The sequence below is a fragment of the Solea solea genome, chromosome 14, assembly GCF_958295425.1.
Source record: "Solea solea chromosome 14, fSolSol10.1, whole genome shotgun sequence".
NCBI classification, from domain to species: Eukaryota; Metazoa; Chordata; class Actinopteri; order Pleuronectiformes; family Soleidae; genus Solea; species Solea solea.
Genome location: NC_081147.1, coordinates 4,081,127 through 4,102,592, shown reverse-complemented (window position 1 = coordinate 4,102,592; position 21,466 = coordinate 4,081,127). Strand labels below are relative to the sequence as shown.

General features: G+C 38.0%; 1 protein-coding gene across 1 annotated transcript; it reads right to left on the bottom strand.

The window, feature by feature from the left end:
• Positions 1–10,044: 10,044 nt before the first annotated feature.
• LOC131473016 (uncharacterized) lies at positions 10,045–12,232 on the bottom strand. The gene is made up of 3 exons (XM_058650536.1): positions 12,127–12,232; positions 10,690–11,955; positions 10,045–10,048 (listed from the first exon to the last, which is right to left on the bottom strand). Exons 2-3 carry the CDS (start codon positions 11,946–11,948, stop codon positions 10,045–10,047), a joined length of 1,263 nt encoding a protein of 420 aa, XP_058506519.1. The 5' UTR covers positions 11,949–11,955; positions 12,127–12,232.
• Positions 12,233–21,466: the final 9,234 nt, after the last annotated feature.

The window sequence follows — 21,466 nt, the reverse complement described above, 5'->3', positions numbered from 1 at the left end:
AGTGTATGTGTCCTTTGTTTGTCACAGCCCATGAATAAATCAAGTCAAACACAGGTGCAGGATTGTGAACCAATGTCTTGCAAAGAAATCCAGTCGAGCTGCTGCTTTTTCCGGATTTTATTAAAGCCGCTGTTGGCAGAAACACAGCACAGGCAATTCCTGTAGTTGCAGGTTGCCACAGCGACTGATCCGGAATCACAAACTCTCACTCACTCCACCAACGCATCTGCAACGCAATTGATGCCACATTCTTCTACAGTCTCATCCAGTGAGTACGAGGCAAAAATACTTAATTCAGGAGATTTCTAACAAGTGTAACATTGATGTTACAACAGGATGACAGATGTTTATTTTCAGGGAAAATGGTCGGAATTCCCAGGGGAAATTCTTCTGTCGAGAATTCCCACACTTAGCAAATCCCACAGTTATTCTCTTGAGTGTAATAACAAATAGGGAAGGGTGTTAAAGCATTTAATTTACTTGTCGAGGGAATGAAATGCTCTAACGCTCTTCCCTATTGTGGTTTGACTGTGCATCAACACACTTGCAACTCTTACAAATTAAAACAAACTCTCTCTAATTGATTTAGTGTCACATGAGCAACATGGCTCCTTGGATATGCATGATATTTACTTTACTGTTTTTACTTTAAAGAAAAGTTTGGACAGAAGCTGAAGCTACAAATATGCATGTTAAAAGAAAGTTTGTCATCCAACTGAAAGACATTTGTATGATGACACTTTTTTCAATCTTGACTCACGTAAGAGTTTTTAAAACATTTAAACATGCTAAACAACACCACAATAGCACTGTTACGGTAAATGTGTTAGCATATAGGCATTAACAGTTAGTTTCCTTGCTTTTTGACACTTTCGCCCACATGGCCCCCATGTTGTCTTGTTTGTAAGCACAACACAATCACTCATACTACAAATTAGCTCAGTGCATCAGTGTCTCTTCCCATCAGTGTTCGAATTAAGGCCCTGATTATTTGTAGTCCCTGGATGTAAATGAAGCTGTGGGTCTTCCACAAAACTTTTCAACGTGTCTTCGGTGTGATACAGATCAGATGTTAAGTTTATTCTGGTATCAATGCCTGCCGAAACTCAATTAAATAAATGCATAATCACACCAAAATCTATCATCATTCAAGTCATAGATCTAAAGAGTGAAAATAAAGTTACACCATTTAATAATACAGTGCATTGAATGATCTAAGGAAGATCACTTTTATTTACAAAGTAAATTAATCAAATCAGATTCAAATCCAATCTATAATAGTTATACCAACCACTCCTCCAACTCCTCATCACATTTCCAATCCAGTCCAAAACATATTTTCAATATTTAATAATCCCCTCAGTTCACAGACATAATTATGCATTTGTTATGCAATAAAAACACAATATATGTGACCAAGTAAACAGCTCAAGAATCGTTCAGTAGAGCCCTCTGTGCTTTGTAAGAATAGTGCATTCTGTCAGACCTTTCATTTTTCTGCCAATTAAGTAACTCATAAAGTCAAATTGAACGCAAATCATATTTGGAAAGACTAGAGCCGTTTATCAATGGCAGTTGTAATATTTCTTTTCACATACTATTTGTGTTAAAGTCAGCCTCATTTGGGGTATCATAACAGCACCCTCAAGAGAGTGAGGAGAATACCATCACAATATCAGAGACAACCAATCAGCCGCAATCTGTTTATTTTTGATTTAGTTGACTGCATGTTGACAGCTCTGCAGTCTACCAGCAGTGCAGTGATCATACCATTAGATACCAACATACGCCATACACACATCACATGTCAGACACGCCACCAAACCATGTCCCTGTGGGCGGGGTCTGGGGTGTGAGCATGAGTGCTCGCCCAGGTGCCTGTTTTCTGCTCGCTCCTCAATTAGGTTGGGGCTGGCAACACTGCATGGCCTAGGTACTGGACAGTACAGGGTAAAAAAAAAAACAACTCAATATTAAAAATGGTTGCCAGATTTAATGATTTGAAAAAATTCTGTAATTGAATCAATTTCCCAACTAAGTTGTGAAGTTTTTCCTCTCAGGATATGTGATGCTACTTTATCCAAAAACATTGCTCTAGTATCACATTCATCTTTATGCTGATTTAAATGCTGAACCAGCCTCATTTGTTTCTCAGTGATAGGTGGAGCTGTTCAAATGAACACACTTGTCCTCATGTCCATTTATCTCTGATTCATTAGCTGCTGTTTAGCTACACTCAGAGTCTCCTTTTGTGTGGTCCAGCACATCCCTAGGTGCACAATTTGTCTGTTATTGTCAGTCTATGGGGTCAAGAATACTGGGCCCAAAATAGACCCCTGAGGGACACCACCTGTTGCATGTGTTGTATCTGAGCAGTGGTTGGCAATATCCCCAGTGTTTTATCATTAATTTGTTCTTATACTCCAATCTGACAGAAACCAACCCAGTGTTGCAGCCTGTTTAGTTTAAGTCTTAATTGCTGTAGTAAGGGTCTTAGGGTTCAAACTAAAATGAGGGGAAATTATATTGGCCACATTGGAACTAACTACAAAAATGCAAACATTTAAAAGCTATTCTTTATAAGCCCTTCAATAACGATGTCTTCTTTCCCCACTTGGTTTTACAACTTTTTATCGCCATCGATTAGTTACTTTTGCCAAGTGCCAAGGGACAAATGTGGAGACATTTTTGGCAGACATCCTCTCTCAAGAGCGTTGCCAATTTTTGTCAATGAATGTGCTCCCATGTGACTCAATCGCAAGGTCGATGAGAGGAGGGGGTCAGAACAGCCATAATGTAACCTAAAAGGTCCAATATGAAAATAAATGCACACTAGTTGTTGTATTTAAGCACATATATGTCAAACGATCATGGTCAAGGCAGGTGAGTCTGGTTCTGTCAGAGATTTCTTCCTGTTAAAAGGGAGTGTTTTCTCTCCACTGATGCCTGTTGTCTATGTACAGTGCCTTGAGATAATGTATGTTGTGATGTAATGTAAAACTGAATTGAATTGAAATGAATTACAAAAGTAACGTGTAGGAGTTTTCAGCTTACAAAAGAGACTTCCAGAATTGTGACTACAGCCAGAAATATGTGAGGTAACTGCAGTGTTTTAGTTTTGACCTTTGTGGATGCACTAACAAGGTGGCTGGGCCACAGTGAGTTGTCAGCAATGCAGCGCTAAGGCCTAATCACCTGCATTAACCTTAATAAGAGTGAAAAACAGGAAATCTGCAAAAAAAAAAACACAAATCTCTCTGATCACCCTGCAGCTGCGGCAGTTTCTCTGTCAGCAAATGCTCTTCTCAAGTGTCCTTGAGCCAGGTTTGGAGTCAAATTGTGTTCCAATTGGCCTCTTGTTTCCTGTGGTGGGAAACAAGGGACAAGAAGATTTATGAGTATAAATCCCCCCCCCCCCACACACACATACCATTGCATGTGGTTATAGATGAAAGATAGGGCTTGGACTGAGCAACTGAGATCTCCACTTGACGGAAGAGAAAAAGAGCAAGTGAAACTGAGGCATGGTAACTAACCAGCCAGTGTTAGTGCTGACCTTTCCCAGTGGCTGTGCAGAGCCAGTCACAGCTGACACGGTGACTGGTGATACTCTGCTAAATGCTTGCATGTCACAGCCTATCTCGTCAAACCCTTAATTCAACCTTTTCTTTGCCCCAATGGGCTCTGGACTTAATAAGCAATATCTTTATAGCCAACATATCAAACCAGGCTTTGTGTGAGACTGTGATAAGGTGTGGTGTGTGTGAATGTGTCCATTTAACTGCTGCAGTTGTAGTTATATAATTTTACATGGCAAGAGGTGTAATATCGAATGACATGACCAATGGGGAATGGCATTTGGGAAGACGTACTCTACACTGTTTGCAGCAGGTGGAAAAGAGAATGCCAGTGACTGACAATTATGCTTTCCAGTGGTTCTACTGCAAAACGTAACCCTTAGAACACAGAGCATTTAGGCTGCTTTTTCCATTACTTTATTAAAATGTATATACCGAGGCAATACAAATGTGCAGTATAGTCTTTTTTTCAGCACAACCTATAGGCAATCTTTTTTTTCCATTTTCACCAACTGTGTAAACTATAAAAAGTACACTTTCTTTTATTTAAATTAGATTGAATTCGTGTGGTTTTTATGAACAAAAATTAAAGAAAAACGGTCTATTTTAATAACATAAGACATACAATTAATCATAACCTTGACTCAACAGCACATGAGAACACAAACAAATGGGTTAAAGTAAATAAGTTTTATTTTCTGATTTTAATGACCAGGTGACAACCCTGAAAAAGAAAAAGAAACAATTATATCCAAACATATATTAGTTCATCTTCATTCAAACACATTTGGTGTAGCCTATTGAATCACACTGTGTCAGTGATTTAGCAAAAGTTCCTGAACTGGAAAGATTTGTTGAATCAAATGAAATAATCAGTCTTTTGTTGAACAGTTTAATGTGACGAACGCACATTCAACACTACATTATTATGAAGGTGGGGGATTTTTCACAGACTGTGGACAAATTGTACGACCTACAGTGCAGGACAAAGCGGTCGTATACCTACATTGATGAGCAGAAGGCAATCAATGGCCATTAGAAAGCAAAGCAGCCTTTTCAGCAGGTTATTATATTTTTTCAAAACATGTGTAAGTGAAGAGCACAAGTGAAAGGAGAGAGGGAACATGGCAATAAAAAGTCAATACAGCAGCATTTTCCAACTTAATCCAAATGGAATTTTTGGACGATTTCCTGCATTTAGAATCTTCATGGCCTAAATAGTTTGAAAGAAGTAGATTATGAACAAATGCACATCGTTTTTTTCACATCATTTATGATGTTATAATTATTTTTTCTTACAACAACAACAGATGTGAATAGTCTTTAGAACACAATGAATTGTTTGTTTGTTTTTCACTTTCAAATACTTAAAATAGAGTCTACCTTTTGCTTCCATCGATACCATACAAGTGGTTGATCTATTTTATGTCAGTAATTAACTGTTTGGCATTTGCCGGAAAAGGAATACTCTGGGAAAAAAAAAAAAATATCAGCAATTATTGATTTTGTGGCCATCTGTGTGTGGGGGAATCGAAAGAAGCCACAAACACATCAATGGCAAATTATTACCTTGCTATATAAACACTTTGTCTAGCAGCCATGGGAGTAGATTAGCTGTTGATTATCTGCTGGTTAGATGTCAGTAGGTTTGAGAGAAGTGACAGTAAAAATGCAGGCTGCAAAAACCAAACAATGGGCGGAAAGGCAATGTGTTGTTCCACCAAGCTGAGAACTGCAGAGTTGAGTTCATTGTACTATGAATTGTGCATTTAATGGCACTTAAATGAACCCCTTTAAAATTCCATACATTAATGTGATACTTGATAATATAAAAATAAATATTGTTTAGAACAGCTTTTAAAAAATATATACATATTAAGTATCCATATGCAATTTTTTAAATGAAATATCAGGTAAAACATATATGACATGGGATAATAATGTATTACCATATAGGCGATATAGTAAATGGTATCACTATCATTAAGTATAGGGATATTTACTGCATGTCATACATTACATTTCTATCTATACACTCAAAGAAATGAAACATCAGATTTACTTAACTCAGTTATGTCAACCGGTCCCACGAAACACAATTAATTAAATGCAAGAATAACCATGTATGTAATTATTACTATTTACTTTTATGCATATTTCACTTAATAGATCTAAATATATTCTACATCATACAGTTAAGTCACATTTACTTAACACTATAATATTAGATGTACTAAACTCATTAATGATGAAATAATTTAACCCTCTTATGTTGGATTTAATTAATTTGTCATGTTCAATTTAATTATCAATGTCAAGCTTAATTTAATTAAATTGTGTATATTTATTAAAAATGTAATTCTACACAAAAAAGTCCTTTCACCTGCCTTTATTTTCAAATTAAATTTCAGACAAGACTGACCACAAATAAACATGGGCTTAAATCAAAAGTGCAGTCTGGTTACATCCCAGATACCCATAAAACAAAATTGAGTTGTACCATTAAACAGAAAATTACACATTTCTCAAAGCCCAAACTAAAATCTATTTTCGTCCACAAACCAAAAAATACTCCTCCCGGTCTTTTCAGGTAGTAGGAGACAACGTATGAACTACAGTACTGTTGCTGAAAAAACAACAACAATACAATGGCTCTGGCAAAAGTGAAAGCTAAGTAAAGAAACACTTTGAACGATAAGCTAAACACAGCCAATAATAACATGTTCTCCTCTGCATGTAGACTTGGACTCTGCAATATGTCCAGTTATCTGTCTTAGTCAAGCTATGCCTTTGGCTCAATTAGGCTGCACATGTAAACAGTGTGAAACCAAAAATATCCATTAGGTATTGAATTTAAAGTGAATCACAACAAATGTTTTTCTAACTGTAATAAAACAGTAAACATCAGTGGCCCTTTAAAAGATACACTATTCAATACAAAGCAAAACCAACAATAATAATCATAGTGTATTCAAGTAAAAATTGAAACTTGGTGCTTGGTCATTATGACATTAAATTCAACGCCTTTTGGTTTTGTAAAAAAATAAATACCAAAAGCAAGCAGATACCTCCAAGGACAGAACTTTAGCACACCATATGGCAAAAAACAAGGCAGGCCTGAACAGGCTTTAACAGCTGACATTTAACATTGCTGATACAGTATACATAATAACACCATGTAAAACAAAAAGCAGTGAACATCACAGATATTGCCTTGTGCAGTGAAGCTACTCGTGCAGTCGGTTTTTCAAGACCTGCACCTTTGCAGACATTCTGTTTCCATCCAAATCCAGCAATACTTTTTGGATAAACTCAAAAGTGTATCTTAAGTCTTTGGGATAGCTTAGATTTAAGCTGTAGATCAGGCCAAGCAGTAGTGCACACCCATTAGCAAAATACCTGAGACCCTGAAGCACTTCAACTCCCTCTATAATGATACCGACATCCTCAGCTTCATCAGTGTCCGCTGCTCCCTCATGCCAAATGGCGTAGACTCCCATCATTGTTTCCTCCATATCTTTCTTTGCACCAGGATCAATATCCTGAATGTGGAAGAATGATAAAAAGAAAAATGTTGAAGTTTTGAATGCATATAATCCCAAAAGTGTTGTCTTATGTTTTGTCTACCATTCTAAAACCTAGGCAGCTCATTTGACATTGATTCAGGACAAAATTGCAAAATGCCATTAAAAAATACAGGAATATTTGTTCAGAACAATATTTAATTATTTAACCATACTGATCTCTGCAGGTAAATTTTGACTCAGAATTTTTATCTTTTCACTCTCAAATTTATTTATAAAGTTATGAAAGTTGATTTTGAACCTGTGATGTCCTAGCTGATTAGCAAGTTCTTGGAAGGGAAGTGCAAAACTTGTGTTTTCTCCCCCAAAATTTAAATACAACAATGAAATATTAAAACAGTTCTCATTACAAAAAGTAATAATCAAACCAGGTCAAAAGAATAAGTCACATGGTCAACAAGCAGACAAAAAAAGTTAACATTGTCTAACGCAGAAACATTAAAATGAATCAATCAATATTTCAGTTTTGTTTAAAACAGTTCTTTGAAATTTACCATGTATTCCTTAATGAGATGTTGTGGATCTTCATTTAGGTACACAGACACTGCTTTGAGCACACAATCTCTCCGTTTTTCAATACTTGGATCCTACAGGAGACAAATAAAAGGTTTTGCACACGATACAGAAAAGTAGGAGAGACTTATACATACAATAAAGTTAAAATATTTAAAATCATATATACCTTGTCCATTGCTGCCAAAATGACCTTAATTTTCTGTCCTGCTGCCCCTCCCTTCTTACGGAAGACCTTCAGTAAGTTGTCAGTATGCCGATCAAGTTGAAACATGAAAGTAGACCGTAGTGGGACAGTGGTGATTCTGGCAAATTCTGCATCAACCTGAAACATAGTAATATACTTTCAAGCTAAAAAGCCACATCTGAATAAAAACCACATGCTACCAAGGGATGGCATGTTCACCATAACAGGGTTAGAACATTTTTACCTCTCTTTCTGAAAACAGAGCAGGCCATCTGCTCCGTAACTCTGTGATGAAGGGCATATCCTGGATAATTTCCTGCCTTCTATAGGCAAATGTTCTTTCCATTTTGTTTTTAATCTGCTCTTGGTTCTTCTTTTTCACCTCCACTAGAAGTGCTTGTCTTTCAGCCTCAAGACTCTCTTTAGATTCGCCTGCAGGATAACCAGGACAGTAGTTGACTTCTGCTTTCCGAGGCTTTTTCACCTGGTTTGGGCTGTGGTTCAGGGAACCATCCTTTTCTTTCATAGCATTTATGCTCAACTCCGGGCAGCCAATGCCCCTCAGTCTGGTGCGGTAGTTGGCCATTTTGTATTTTAAACTGATTTTCCAACCATAGTACCCAGAAACGGATCCTTGCTCCTTTAAACAAGGATGTTTTGTTATCAAAGCTTGACTCACATCATCAAGGTCTGCACTTGAAGGATACATTTTGTATTTGATAATTTCTGATGCCAAACTTTCAAGGATAGCAGACTTAAGTTTGGTACTTGGACACAGCAGTGTTCCACTGCTGTGAAAGGCCAGGTTGGCCTTCTCCAGCTGAACGTCGACCTCATAATTGAACTGAGGTAGTGGGAAGGTATGAGGCCATGGCTGTGATCTGAGGGAGGACCCTGAAGATGCAGATCCAGGGGAGGATAGTATGTCAGTGTCTGATGTTGATGAAAAAGATGATAAAGACGTATTATCAACTCCTTGAGGTGAAGCAGTGGGCTCATGGTGAGGTAGAGACGCATTTGTATCATTTGTTAAGTAAATTATCTTCACTGTGCTCTTGTCTTTGATGTCTGAAGTACATGACAAGTTCACAAACTCATTGTCAAATTCAGTGTCTCTGTACTGAAGTCTAAAGTTTCCTGACAAGCCAAAATGTCTTTTAATCTCTTCTTTAAGGTCTGCCACTGAACCTGGTATTCCAGTTGGAAGAGCCAGTTTGGATGCATCATTTACTCCAAGTACAACTCTTATAGTTGCAGCCATCTTGTATTTAATCTGAAAAGAAAAGCAGACTATTGTTAGAAATTAAAAGGCCAGATTCCAGCCTTTTAAGTACTCATGAGTGACAGTCATTTCTTATTTAACATATTGATAATGGACAGTAATTATTTTATCATATTAAAGAAGTTACCCGTCACATGTACAAATCTCTTTAATGTCACCATTCGTATGGATCCAACATTATAGTCAGCCAAAGGGTATGGGTCAGCAAGCTCCTTCACATCCAGAATCACCAGCTCTCTTGTTGGATGCAACTCATAGGCTCTGTAGTGCTCCCTATACCATGAGCAAAATTTCCTGATGATGAAACTGACACCATCTTGTAAAATGCATGGCTGAATTATTTCTGCAAATTCTGGCAAACCACCACAAGACCCATGCACAACTATCATGCCCTTTTTGTAGTTAAAGCCAATGAAGGTTGCACTATGGACTAAGTTTACAACTGTGATCCCAGGGTATTTCTGAGTGAGAACGTTTGCAATGTCTTCATTGAGAACTTCAATTGGGACCTTTGAGACTTGTGTTACTTCTGGGGAATATTGTTCACTTTCAGGTCTGGCCATATGATAGCCCACCATCAGTTGGTGTTTTTTTGCCAAGGACAATGTAATATTTCTGAAGTTCTTCGTGTGCCTAACAATCTGCTTAAAAAAGCTATGTTTGGCTTCAAATCGCATCGTCCATAATGCAACAAGAGGACCAAAACATTTAATCATCTCTGGATAATGTTCTAGAAAATGATGTTTTGGCAACAATCTTTGATCAGGAAAGGCTTCCTGGTATTTTTTTCTGTGCTCTGAAATTTTGCACTCCAAATATGCAATTGTTTCTGCATAATGAATGGGGGCGACAACTACTTCCACAATATCCTTTAAATCCAAAATTACCTGCCACACAGGTTCATCTGGGGGGACAAGATTCCCAACCATCAAAGGAAGCAATCTGAGAAGACACCAGTTCTCGTGGGCATTTCCCCCTATTGTTTTTTTATTTCTGTAGGTTTGTGTTAACAAATGTGGGCGGTTTGTCTTGTCCCCCCACTTGTATGGAAACAAACGTATTAGATTATTGAATTGGTCAAGAGAAAAGTACTTTTTTGACAGCAGTGCAGTAATGCAGTGCGCTAGTTCAACTGGAACTATGCCCTCAAAAAGATCATGTGCGATGTCTGGGGGATAACCATTAAGGACATCAAAGTGCGATAGACTGTCTGTCAACACACAAGCTCTTTTAACACCAAAACAGTGAACCTGCTCTTCCTCAGCTTTTCTGACATGAAGCTGATGTCTTTCTTTACTTCTGAGGTGGAAAGCTCCTGATTTCACCTCCTGTGACTGAATGTCATCAATCTGCGCTGTACAAAATCGGCAAAAATACTTGCTGGAAAAACTCTCTAGAAACCCAGCAAGCCCATGAGCAGCAAGGTTATCAGCAATTACACATTGTACTGTACCCTTTATAAATGACCCAAGCTGTGGAATAAACAACCCATGCTGTTCCAAGATCCTTATATCACACAAAAGGGGCTCAAATATTTTCTTGTACCCAAATGATTTAACATAATCACTTTTGCACAATAATGAAAGATAAATTGAGGACAAGGCTGAACTTGAACCAGGTGGCAAATTACCTAAAGTCCAATAAACAACACACAGTTTGTGCTTCTTCCTCGATGTTCCCAATGGATTACAAACTTCAAAGTCATCTATATACAGGCATACTGAGAGTCTTAGTTGTTCACCTGAAAAAAACTGATTGTTCTTGTAGTGTTCACCATCTTTGAAAGACAAATACTGCTGTTGAGTCACAGAAGAGTCAGTAAGACTATCAACAACTTTATCGATCACATCATTTCGACTGAGCAGTTGTTGTAGGGACTTGATTAAGGGAACATATTGGAACGTTTTGTTGTTAGGCCTTCCTTCAAGTAAATACTCAACAGGTTCTACAACCTTAAAATGCTCCTTATAAAATTGTTTACGTTTAAAAGCTGAAGCTAGTTGACCATTCTTAGCTATTGCTTTTAACAAGGGATTGTGAGCAGAAATAGCAATGCTCAGCTCATCAATTACTGACTGATCAACATTAAGGTCATGCTTTTTGAAAATATCAACAGCTGTACTTTTTGATATAGGCAATACAGCAGAGGTTAAAATAAAATGCAGTTCTTCAAGAAACTCATCAACTGCTAAGCTTGGTACATGTGAGTAAATCTCCAATTTCAAAAGAACAGATGCAAATTTCTCAATTATGATGTTTTGCAGGTTCTCATTTTCAGTGTCAGAATTAATTAAATGGGGAGATGATAAAACAGAGGCAGTTCCTGCAAGATCGCTGCAATGTTCTTCAGATGTGCGGTCCTCACTTATATCACAAATTTTCACTATTTCCTCTTTCAGGTCTTTTACTGTCCAAGTGCCATGTTTCCTGTTTTTATGAGATTTAAAGGTAGCATATATATTAGTCTGAAAAGAACAATTCTGAAACATGCAAGGGACAGTCTCATATTTTTTTAAATGGTTGTTGGTGTGTGAAAAGTACTCTCTACTCGATGAAAAGACACTTCCTGGACACAAAATACATGTAAATGTTACAAGCTCTGCACTCGTTCCAAGTATTTCTTCAACATGACATCTGCTTAAATGAGTTTTCAGAGCATTCCATGTTTTGAATGAACAAGGGCAGTCATAGTATGTGCATGGAAATGTGTGTCTTTGACCAAAATGCCCATGTTTTAATTTGTAATGCTTCAGTAATTGGTACCTTGTAGATAGAGTTTCAGCACATTGCTTGCATCTCCACATTCATAACCTAAAGAAAAAAAGACAAAGAGATTATTGGTCATTCATTTGTAAAGTTCTTAAATATGATAAGACCTTATTAGGTTTCTAAGATCTGACATATATCATATGTATGTTGCTATTAAAATGACTGCATCCAGGTATTACATTTATTGAGATATTTTTCAGGTACTAAACTCACCACTAATGTTAGGTTGCTGGTCTGGCATCCGTCAACAAACACGCTCTGCAAATCTTAATTTCACAGCTGCGCAGTTTTGAAGTTCCTTCCTTTTTAAGAATGTAGAAAACATACACAAATGCAAATGACAATAAGGAGAAAAGTTAATGATTAAAAGGCTATATATGTATACATATACACATATATATGTATACACACACACACACAACCTGTTTTTGACTTAGAATTGCTTTTTAAAGGATGAGTGTAAACATTTAAACATTAAATAAAAACAATAAAACAATATTTCGATTTTGAATATTTCAATCATAGCCTATATTTAAAAATATATATATATATTTCTTGATGGGGCTGGGTGAGGAGACACGAGCAGGAAAATGTTCGGTTTACTTTTCAGACTAAAAGATCCCGTGTTGACACCACATTGTATTTTACTTTACTACATCAAATCAGAGTCCACGCGAGCTAAGTGTGCTCCTGTTTATTCGGTCGGTAGAAATACTGCGCCGTTGTGTTTACAAAATGTTCAGTGTATTTCCGTACAAGAACCCCAAAAAATCTAGTCCCGCGACTCCAGTTGTGCAGGTACGGGCGGACGTCAGACAAGCACGTGAACCAGAGCACAGCGCGTCCATTCTGCCCAGCAACAGTGAATAATATTTTCTGGTTGGCTGATAGGTCGCTAGTCCAAGAAAGCTGTATGCGTGAACTACGCAGAGCAATCTGCCTTTGCATCCTCGATTCATAGATTACTAATGTATGTGAAGTAATTTATCACTTATAAAGCGTGAGAAATGTGTGACGCGAGTACCGCTGCCGCAATTTGAGGTGCTCAGTCACCCACCATTCCCCTCCCCACTCGCCATAACGTTTGGAGATTTTCAAAATCAGCAAACCCCAAAAGAGTAGATACTACGCAAGATAGTTATCTGTAGTTTACGTAACGCGAATACACGACTCTGCTGTAAAGGGAGGAGACATGCAGCGGTATTTGCAAAAATTAAAAAAAAAAGAAATTTGAAGGAGCAACAGTTAAAATTTAGGAATGTAGAGTAACACTACACATGACGCGAAGACACCGTGCGTTTCTATATGGAGAAAGAAATGGCGGATCATTTTCTGTGATGCACCATGGAACAGTTAATGACATCAAATTTATGTGTGGGAAGTACGCCATGTTAAATGATTTTGCAGTTTGTTATCCCCAACATAATACATATCTACAAATTATGTCCATTTACTGTTAGCCGCCAGTTAACAATAGGTTGAAGTTCCTTACAAATTAACCTACAGCCAATTAAGTACATATTTATCTAAACTCCGAAAGACAATTTTTAGTGCATTTAAGAGATTGATTATTATAAATAAATAAAAAATGGCTAACCAGGTCATTTTATGTGCACAACGTGGAAAGCTAAATGGAGTCAAGCTAGCAAAAATATTTCTGTTTTTCATCTTACCACAACCTATACCATCAATCCAAAATCATCAACTGGTATAAAACAAGCATATTTTAGTTTGTAATTTTTTGTTTAGTCATTAACTTACCTGAATATTAACGGATGGTCGTGGATTATGAAGAAATCCGAGACATGTGGCAGGACAGCAGAGTACAAGTCCAGAAAATGGCGCCTTCAGCCTTCTTCTTACTGAGCATGTGCAAGTACCTGTGGGAACCGCCCCTCTAGGCCTGATGTACATCTTAATTAACTTGCTTACATAAATTATGCTCATTATTGTTTGTTAATTACAACAAACTATAAAGTTAAGTACATGCTATTTGACATTCTTCATTTGAATCCAAAACACAGAATTATTCAATAATTTCAGTTGAAATAACTATTTAATGCAAACAGCACCTGAGTTTCATTTCTTTGAGTGTACCCCTTGTTCTATTTATATGGGTTTCCACCATCAGCCTATATTTATGCACTCTTATAATTTGTCCTCTTTTAAAAACACTTGAATGGAAACATTATTTTTTTTCAAACGTTGAAACATCACTTGAGGGAGGTTAAAAACTTGCCATTTCAAAAATAGCGGAAAGAGTGGGCAAGAGGAGGAAGGAAGGAAAGGAGGACGGAACATTCCACGACAATAAGAGATGGGAAGCGGCAACGTTTTTTAATCACACGCTTTTGATCTCTCTTCGTGCTATATTTACATTAAGTTGCGCCTTGTGCTGTGGTGACCCAATTTGCACTTTCTACTGCTTATCTTGGTGAACTAACTTACAATATTTGCTTCACAGCAGTGGAAACACACATAAATGTGCTATTTTTAAACCCAGTTTTTTTTTCAGATTCTGTTTAGAAAGTGGCTTTCGGAGGAGGCACCGGACACACTGGGCTATTCAAGTATCCAACCCTTAATCGTGTGTGTCTCTGGTGTGAGAAACTGAAATGCCAATGTCAATCTTCCTGTTCAACAAACATGTACAGACAGAAGCACTACCATCATATTAGATACAGTCCTGCTCTCTGTCTCCCTCTTTCTGTATCAGTGGTACCTGCAGTCTCACAGCAGAAGTCTTTATACCTGAATTATTTACTCGACAGATGTCATCGTTTTTTCCTATCTTCTCAGCCTCTATTTTGTAACATACTGTATATAATGTGTGAAGAGGAGAAACACTATCTTTTCAGGGTCTGTAAGTATGATATGTACTCCATAGACCTTCAACAAACCCATTTATCAAAACAGACTGATGAATGTTTCATGAACAGTTTAAGTGACGGTCTCATATTATCTCACCTTCTCTCTGTCTCAGTCTGTGTAAAGCCTCAGTTCCTCTGTCGCAGGATCCTCCACAGATGACTACCCCTCTCATTTTCATATGTTACATTTAATCTTTTCATTCCTCTATTTTATCTGTCATTTGTCCCTATCTATCAGTTCATATACCTGTCTCTAATTTCACATCTTCCTCTATATGCAATAGCTTGGTTGGCAGCATGGGTCACCTCATCAGTTTAATGGGGCAAGGACAGTTTACCATTACATTTAAATACAGAGGGTGGATTGTGAAGGGATACAATAAAAGAGAATAATATATCGTCATAAAAATATGTATAGGAGGAAAGCCAGATTTACTTTTAGGGTTTCAAACACAAGTTAATATGTTAATCTAATAAAAGGCAAATTCCATCAAACAAAATAAATACTTTTGTTTTTGTCTTTCACAACAAAGAAGACAATGTTGCAGTAGAAACCTAAATACACTGGTTTTGGAACGGTTGCGTTGCGTCCAGTGGTGGCCCGTCCATAGGGGACACTAGGGCATCGCCCCTCCAGTCTCAGAAGATAGGAAACATCTCAAATAGTTTATAAAAACATGGATAATTTAAATAAATGTGCTACATGTTGTACAGTTGGTCACTACCATGTGTGATCTGCATTCAAATGTAGTTTAACAACGGTAACTTCTCGCAGGTCAAGTGACGTGATTACTATGCCGGACACCGAACAAGCCTGGATTCATATGGCTCATATGGCTTCAGCTGCTTAAGTCACATTTCTGTTCAAGCAAAACGTAGTCAAGCGTTGCCACAGCAACTGAGTCTTCAGTCCATAGAGTGATTGCAAGTGCTTCTTTTTGCCCTCTAAGGAAATATGCAGCGATGTTGATACAGATAAATGATTTTGATCCATTGACCTCTCAGTTTTGATCTCGGCACACGTTGGTCAAAAATAGTCAAAAGCTGGCAAATTAGGCAAGAATAGTTGATCTACTGTGTGGAAAGTATACTAGGCAATTGGACATGTGAAGGCTGGAGGGTACCCACGTCTTAAAAAGGTTGGACTGAAGAGTTTACTGCAGGACAGGAGGCCATGACAGGTTCTGAGAAGAATGGAAAGTTTTCAATATGGCTCTCATAACGAGTAGCTTTCCTCGTTATCATTTATTGCCAAGTGAATCTCTGATGGACACTAATTACAACCACTTTGTGCAGAGATTATGCACCGTGTAAATAGCAAAATTGGAGTTGGACACGTCCTAATGTGATTGCGCCACACACTTAAGACCATGCGTTTCAGATTGTCTAAATAGGGTCCCATGTCTGAATTTGGATTTTTTGTCAGTCTCTTTAGATGAAGTGGAGAGGTGAACACACTTCACGTAGCAATTTTGTGAAGTTAATGATGCAAAGCCCTGGACACAATTCGGAATCACACAGCCTTCTTAGGTGTAGCACACATTCACACATCGATGGCTCAGCCTTCAGCAGCAAAATGGTGTTGAGTGATTTGAACACACATACAGATACTGTATTTAAGGTTCATTCAGACATAATATTCTGCTCCACTGGTGATCCGATTCCAGTTGAAGATGGTTTTGCTTTTTTTTTAAGCGGGTTCAAATCATGTTCACACTGTTAAAGACTGCAAATTGTGAGTGTAAGTTATTTGTTCTGCAACACATAAATAAGAACATACATAATCATGGGATTGTGCGATTGTGTGTTGATAATGTAATTAGCATGATCTGGTGCTCTGTAAAGTTAAGTTGCTTTGGTTGCTGAATGAATAATTGAGCAATGGGGCAGCCCATGACCAAGAGCAGGGGTGTCAGACTCAAATCCATCGCGGGCCAATTTTAATCAATTTGAAGTGGTCACGGGCCAAAACAAAAATGTATTAAAAAACCATTAGAAATCTGTAGTTTAGCTTTTCCATAGGAAGAAAGACTATAGTTTTGTTTTAAAATTATTTATATAATAAATAAATAGAGTTTATTATTTAAAAATTTAAATTTAATTAACATTTCAAATTTTTTAGCTATGATATCTGATTAAAATATTGTCTAAAAATAAAAATTTCAAATTTGTATGTGGTGTAAAGGTAGATTGAACCTTCTGATTACCGACCCCGCCTCATACCACAAAAGAAATCTTTTTTTTTTTCTTAAAGCACAAACATATTTCGCCTTTCCATTTTTCATGAAACAGTTTTTTTATCTGCATCAGTCTTTTACCTCCTGAACATTTAAGGATCATTTGTGGATATTTCTCAATCTGCTTAATCTCACTTGTAGTAGTAATTAAACACTGATGTAAACACTGCGATCTATTGGCGGGATGCCGTCATTTTGCAGATAATAACAGAATTGCCATGCATTGTGAAAATGTAGTTTATAGTATTTTTATTATAAGGCAACTTTTTTTTAAGCTCAATTAAGCACTCGCAGCCACATAAAATGACGTGGTTGGCCACATCGGTGCTGGGGGCCAAATTTGGCCCGCGGGCCAGAATTTGACACCCCTGGCCAAGAGGAACAAAACTGGCATTGTAAACCATGGGGTCACCCATTGCTCTGGACGCCTTGATCCCCAGATGCAGATAAGTGTTGCCCATTGCTCCTGTTCACTTCTTCATCTTTTGGTTTCTCCTTTTAGGGGTCACCACCGTGGATTGTCTGCCTCTGTCTTGACAGTTTCCGGTGCTACAAGTATACAATTGTTTGTACTCAGAACAACTAAAGGCTGGTGCCAACCTGTAGACATTAGGCTGGAGGAACCAGATATCAAACCACTGGCAAGTCAGTGAGCTAAAGCTATTATGCCGCTTCACTGTTTTATTACCGAAAATAGCTTCTATAGATGATTACCGCTTCTCTGATTGAATGCGTTCACCTCCATTTGAAGGCAATTTGTTTCATAATGGCGCTGGTTCAATTGGCGCAATCACACATCCGCAACGAATGCTGACTGCTCGTGAAAGTCCGATGAGCAGAGGCATGGAGGGAGAAAGTGTTTATTGGTCTCTCTCTATCATTAAGGCCATAAATGACACAGCTGCCACATGGCTCAGAGAGGGGAGGAGAGGAGAGAGGGGAGGTTGAGTGGAGGAGAGTAAGGGACAGATAAGAAGGAACTTTTTTTGTTGTTTTTTAATCATCCTCGACAGAAGAAAGAAGAACACCCACTGTCAGGGACAACAAAAAGGTACGAACAACATGTAATCACTGTCTGTCAGGAGCATAATAAAGTCCAATATATTAATATCTACACAAACACACAGTGGCACATTTACATTACAAAGAACTAAAAATAGCGAATTAAATTTATCAGAGAAGCGGGACACAAATTAATTCATTATAATTTGCATTGATGATGATACAAAAAACAGTCAGTCTTTACATCTAAGACCTGGGACAAGCTGCCTCAAATGGTTCTAACTCCAGAAAAGTGAATCACTCAAGATGATCAGGATAAGATACTCTGCTGTGTGTCCCTCTGCTGAGCTGCCGGTGCCAATAAGCATCCTGAGGACTTTATTACTTTTAAATTTATGCCAGCTAAAATCTGTGATATTTTAGGAAGATCTGTGCTACTTTATAGTGCCATTAGACAGCCTTTTACTATTGGAGAACCACATAAACCAATCACTCCACATACCAAACTCAAAGACAGAAGCATAAAGCATCATACACGTGTGTATTTGCATATTTTATTTGGGGAAGATTTTGTTAAGTGGCTAAATATCAGTTTTTCAGTGAGAGCAATCATGTCTGTCTAATCCTTTTTCTTGCTGCATGGGGCCAGCAGGGCTAGCAGTGCTGATTAAAACCACACTTGGAAAAAGGCTGAACTATCACAGAAAACAAAAGAAATCAAAAATGTGTGATTCGGTTGTAATTTAGTTTTATAAGCACAGTTGTTTTAGTTGAGCAATTACATTTCCACTATACATTTGTCAGGGCTGGCAACTGAATAAAAAAAAAAATACTAATTAATTCCAGAATGTTCTGTGATTAATTGCATCTTTTCATCTTAATACTCAGATGTAAGTTCAGATGTAAAATCACAGAATTAATGTAGAATTGACCCAAAGGAAGCATATTCAAATTCAGATGCTTTAGTTCAAGAGCTTCTTTACGCTTGAACACAAATTATCTCTTGTGAACTCAGAGACTGACTAGTAGTTTTATTGCTGAATCACTCCCTCTATGAATCCAGTGTGACATATTTAGACCTTTCAGTTTGGACTCACCTTCTGTCTCCAGGGAGTCGAGTCTTATCCCCGAAGACTTTGTTGAATCTCTGCTCTTTCTGCTGCGTTCACACCATGATGCAACAAACTGCACTGGAAACTAAATGGGTTCACACCAGCGTGGTTTAGTACGGTTAATTGAACCCTGGCGCGTTTACCCCCTTAGTACGGCTTGTTTAGATCGGTATGACCTTGCAAGTGAACTCTGAAGCAGGGGAAGAAAAGGCCTCACAGACCTGAACTACTGATACCATTTGACGGCATATCCTTTGACTTTATTCTGGCTTTTCAGTGATTTTCTTCCATTTCTCACTGGGCAATGTGGATGAAAACGCTGAGGATGTAGCCCCTCCACCACACCTCCGCCCTCATTACCACAGCAGCAGAGCAGATGAACATTAACATACAGTATACACATCTGCATGAAAGGAAGGTTTGGGGATCAGGATAAGTGATAAAAATTTGATTTTAAAGCCAACGCAAAAAAGGTCAAAGCATGATTCCTCATATTTTAAACAGCGAAGACAGTGCCATGAGAGTAGCAGCATTTCCTCCTCATATTTCTCATACCTGTGTAGAAATCTCAGTAATGATGTATTTATATATGCCGTGTGAAGCCATTGTTTGTAACCGTCGCTATCACAAGTCCCCAATTCACATGTTACAGCCCAGAGGACCACATTAATTTCATTCTGGCATGTTGTGCCAGTATGTTCCAGTGCTGCTGAGCACTTGGTTTTCCTTCAGATATTTGGCTCTGAGCTGATTAACATAAATTTACATGTTAAATGAGATGCCTCGAATAAGGGCAACATTATGCAAATTCATGGAAACTAATCATGAGGCTGTTTTTCTTTAATTCAATTTTTATCCAAGCCTTGGTTCACTTAGTGCTAGACTGTATTGTGTAGCCCTGTCATTGTCACTCATTTATTGAACCTGATTAAGTGCCCAATGTGAGTAATAGCTGGAAATGGAAGAGCAACAGCACACAGCAACATGGATAAATGCATTTTTACACAATTGCATTTACAAATAAATGTTACATATTCCTGAGTATATCGTCATTTAGTGATTCATTTGTAATATTGTATGTGCCAATTGTAGAATTGCTGTTGTTTTCTTTTCAGGCTACTTTTTGAAAGAAATGTGTTACTTGAGTAAAACAAAGTAGTAGTAAAGAAAAAGTTAAATATGTAAGTAAAAACACAATAAATACAAGGCAAAAACAAAATAAGACTAGGGAAATAAGGTAAGTTGTTTGGGATCTCACAGAAACTCTGTGGAGAAAGTCATGGCTGAGAAGATTAAATCAACTTGGCTTGTACAAGTTACGGTTCTACACAAAAGTATGCAACATCCATTTACCGGTCAACTACTCTCATAGGTTATTGGGTGATTCTGCTCATGCCCCAAATGCCAAATTGGGAAGACTTTGATGTGCCTGATGATATTAAAATTGCATCTGTTATCCCATCACACTACATGATAATTCGGCCAGATAATCTGTTCAAAATCTGTTTCAAATCGGAAGGCCCCCACAATTATCGTAAGGGCCAGATTGGGGCCAATTATCCTCTAGTGTGGGACAGAGTTAGCCCACTCACACAGGCAGTCAAAAGCTTCAGCGAGAGTGCACATGTGCTGCACCCAGGGGTGTTTGTCGGGGTGATGTTGATGTCGGCCACCTCTCACCTAAAGGATGAATATGTGAGTGAAAGAGAGACAAACATCTCCCCACAGACGCAACAGGGTGATTCACCCAACGTCTCCAGCATGGATGTGGTTTTCTGGGCTGCTTAAGTTAGCATCTACTTCCTATACCATCAGTTTTACAATTTCAGCCAAAACACACTAGTAAGTACCACTTGATGGTAGGGTTGGAGATCCTGGAAAAACTGTTTGAGCAGGCTACATTCTGAATTCAGGCCTAAGCCCTTTTCTTCAGACCTCCAGAGCACAATTTCACGCAAAGCTTGTTTGGGAAGAGCGTTGGTTTCACACGGATTCACGAGCACTGTGCAGCAGTACTCTCAAAATATCACAAAGACATAAAGTTAACCTACCTGTCCAGTAGAAACAAGTCCACCATGACATCACTTTGCAGCCCTTTCTGGGCTTTCAGTCGTCGCCACCGTTCAAACACAGCACAGATGTCCAATCTGGTCTTGGATCGCTCTGCATCAGCCTTTCTCTTTGTAGTAGTTTTCACAAAATAGCATATTTCTTTGCTACCAACACCTGTTGTTGGCACCCATAATGTTGCTGCAGTTGTCTTGTTGAATTTTAAGCAAGCTAGCGTGAGCCCTGGCGTTGTCTTCTGAGCATGTGTGATTAGTGCAAGAAG

Excerpts from the sequence above, each read along its gene's own strand:
- LOC131473016 (XM_058650536.1), bottom strand. The coding sequence starts at position 11,948 with ATGTGGAGATGCAAGCAATGTGCTGAAACTCTATCTACAAGGTACCAA.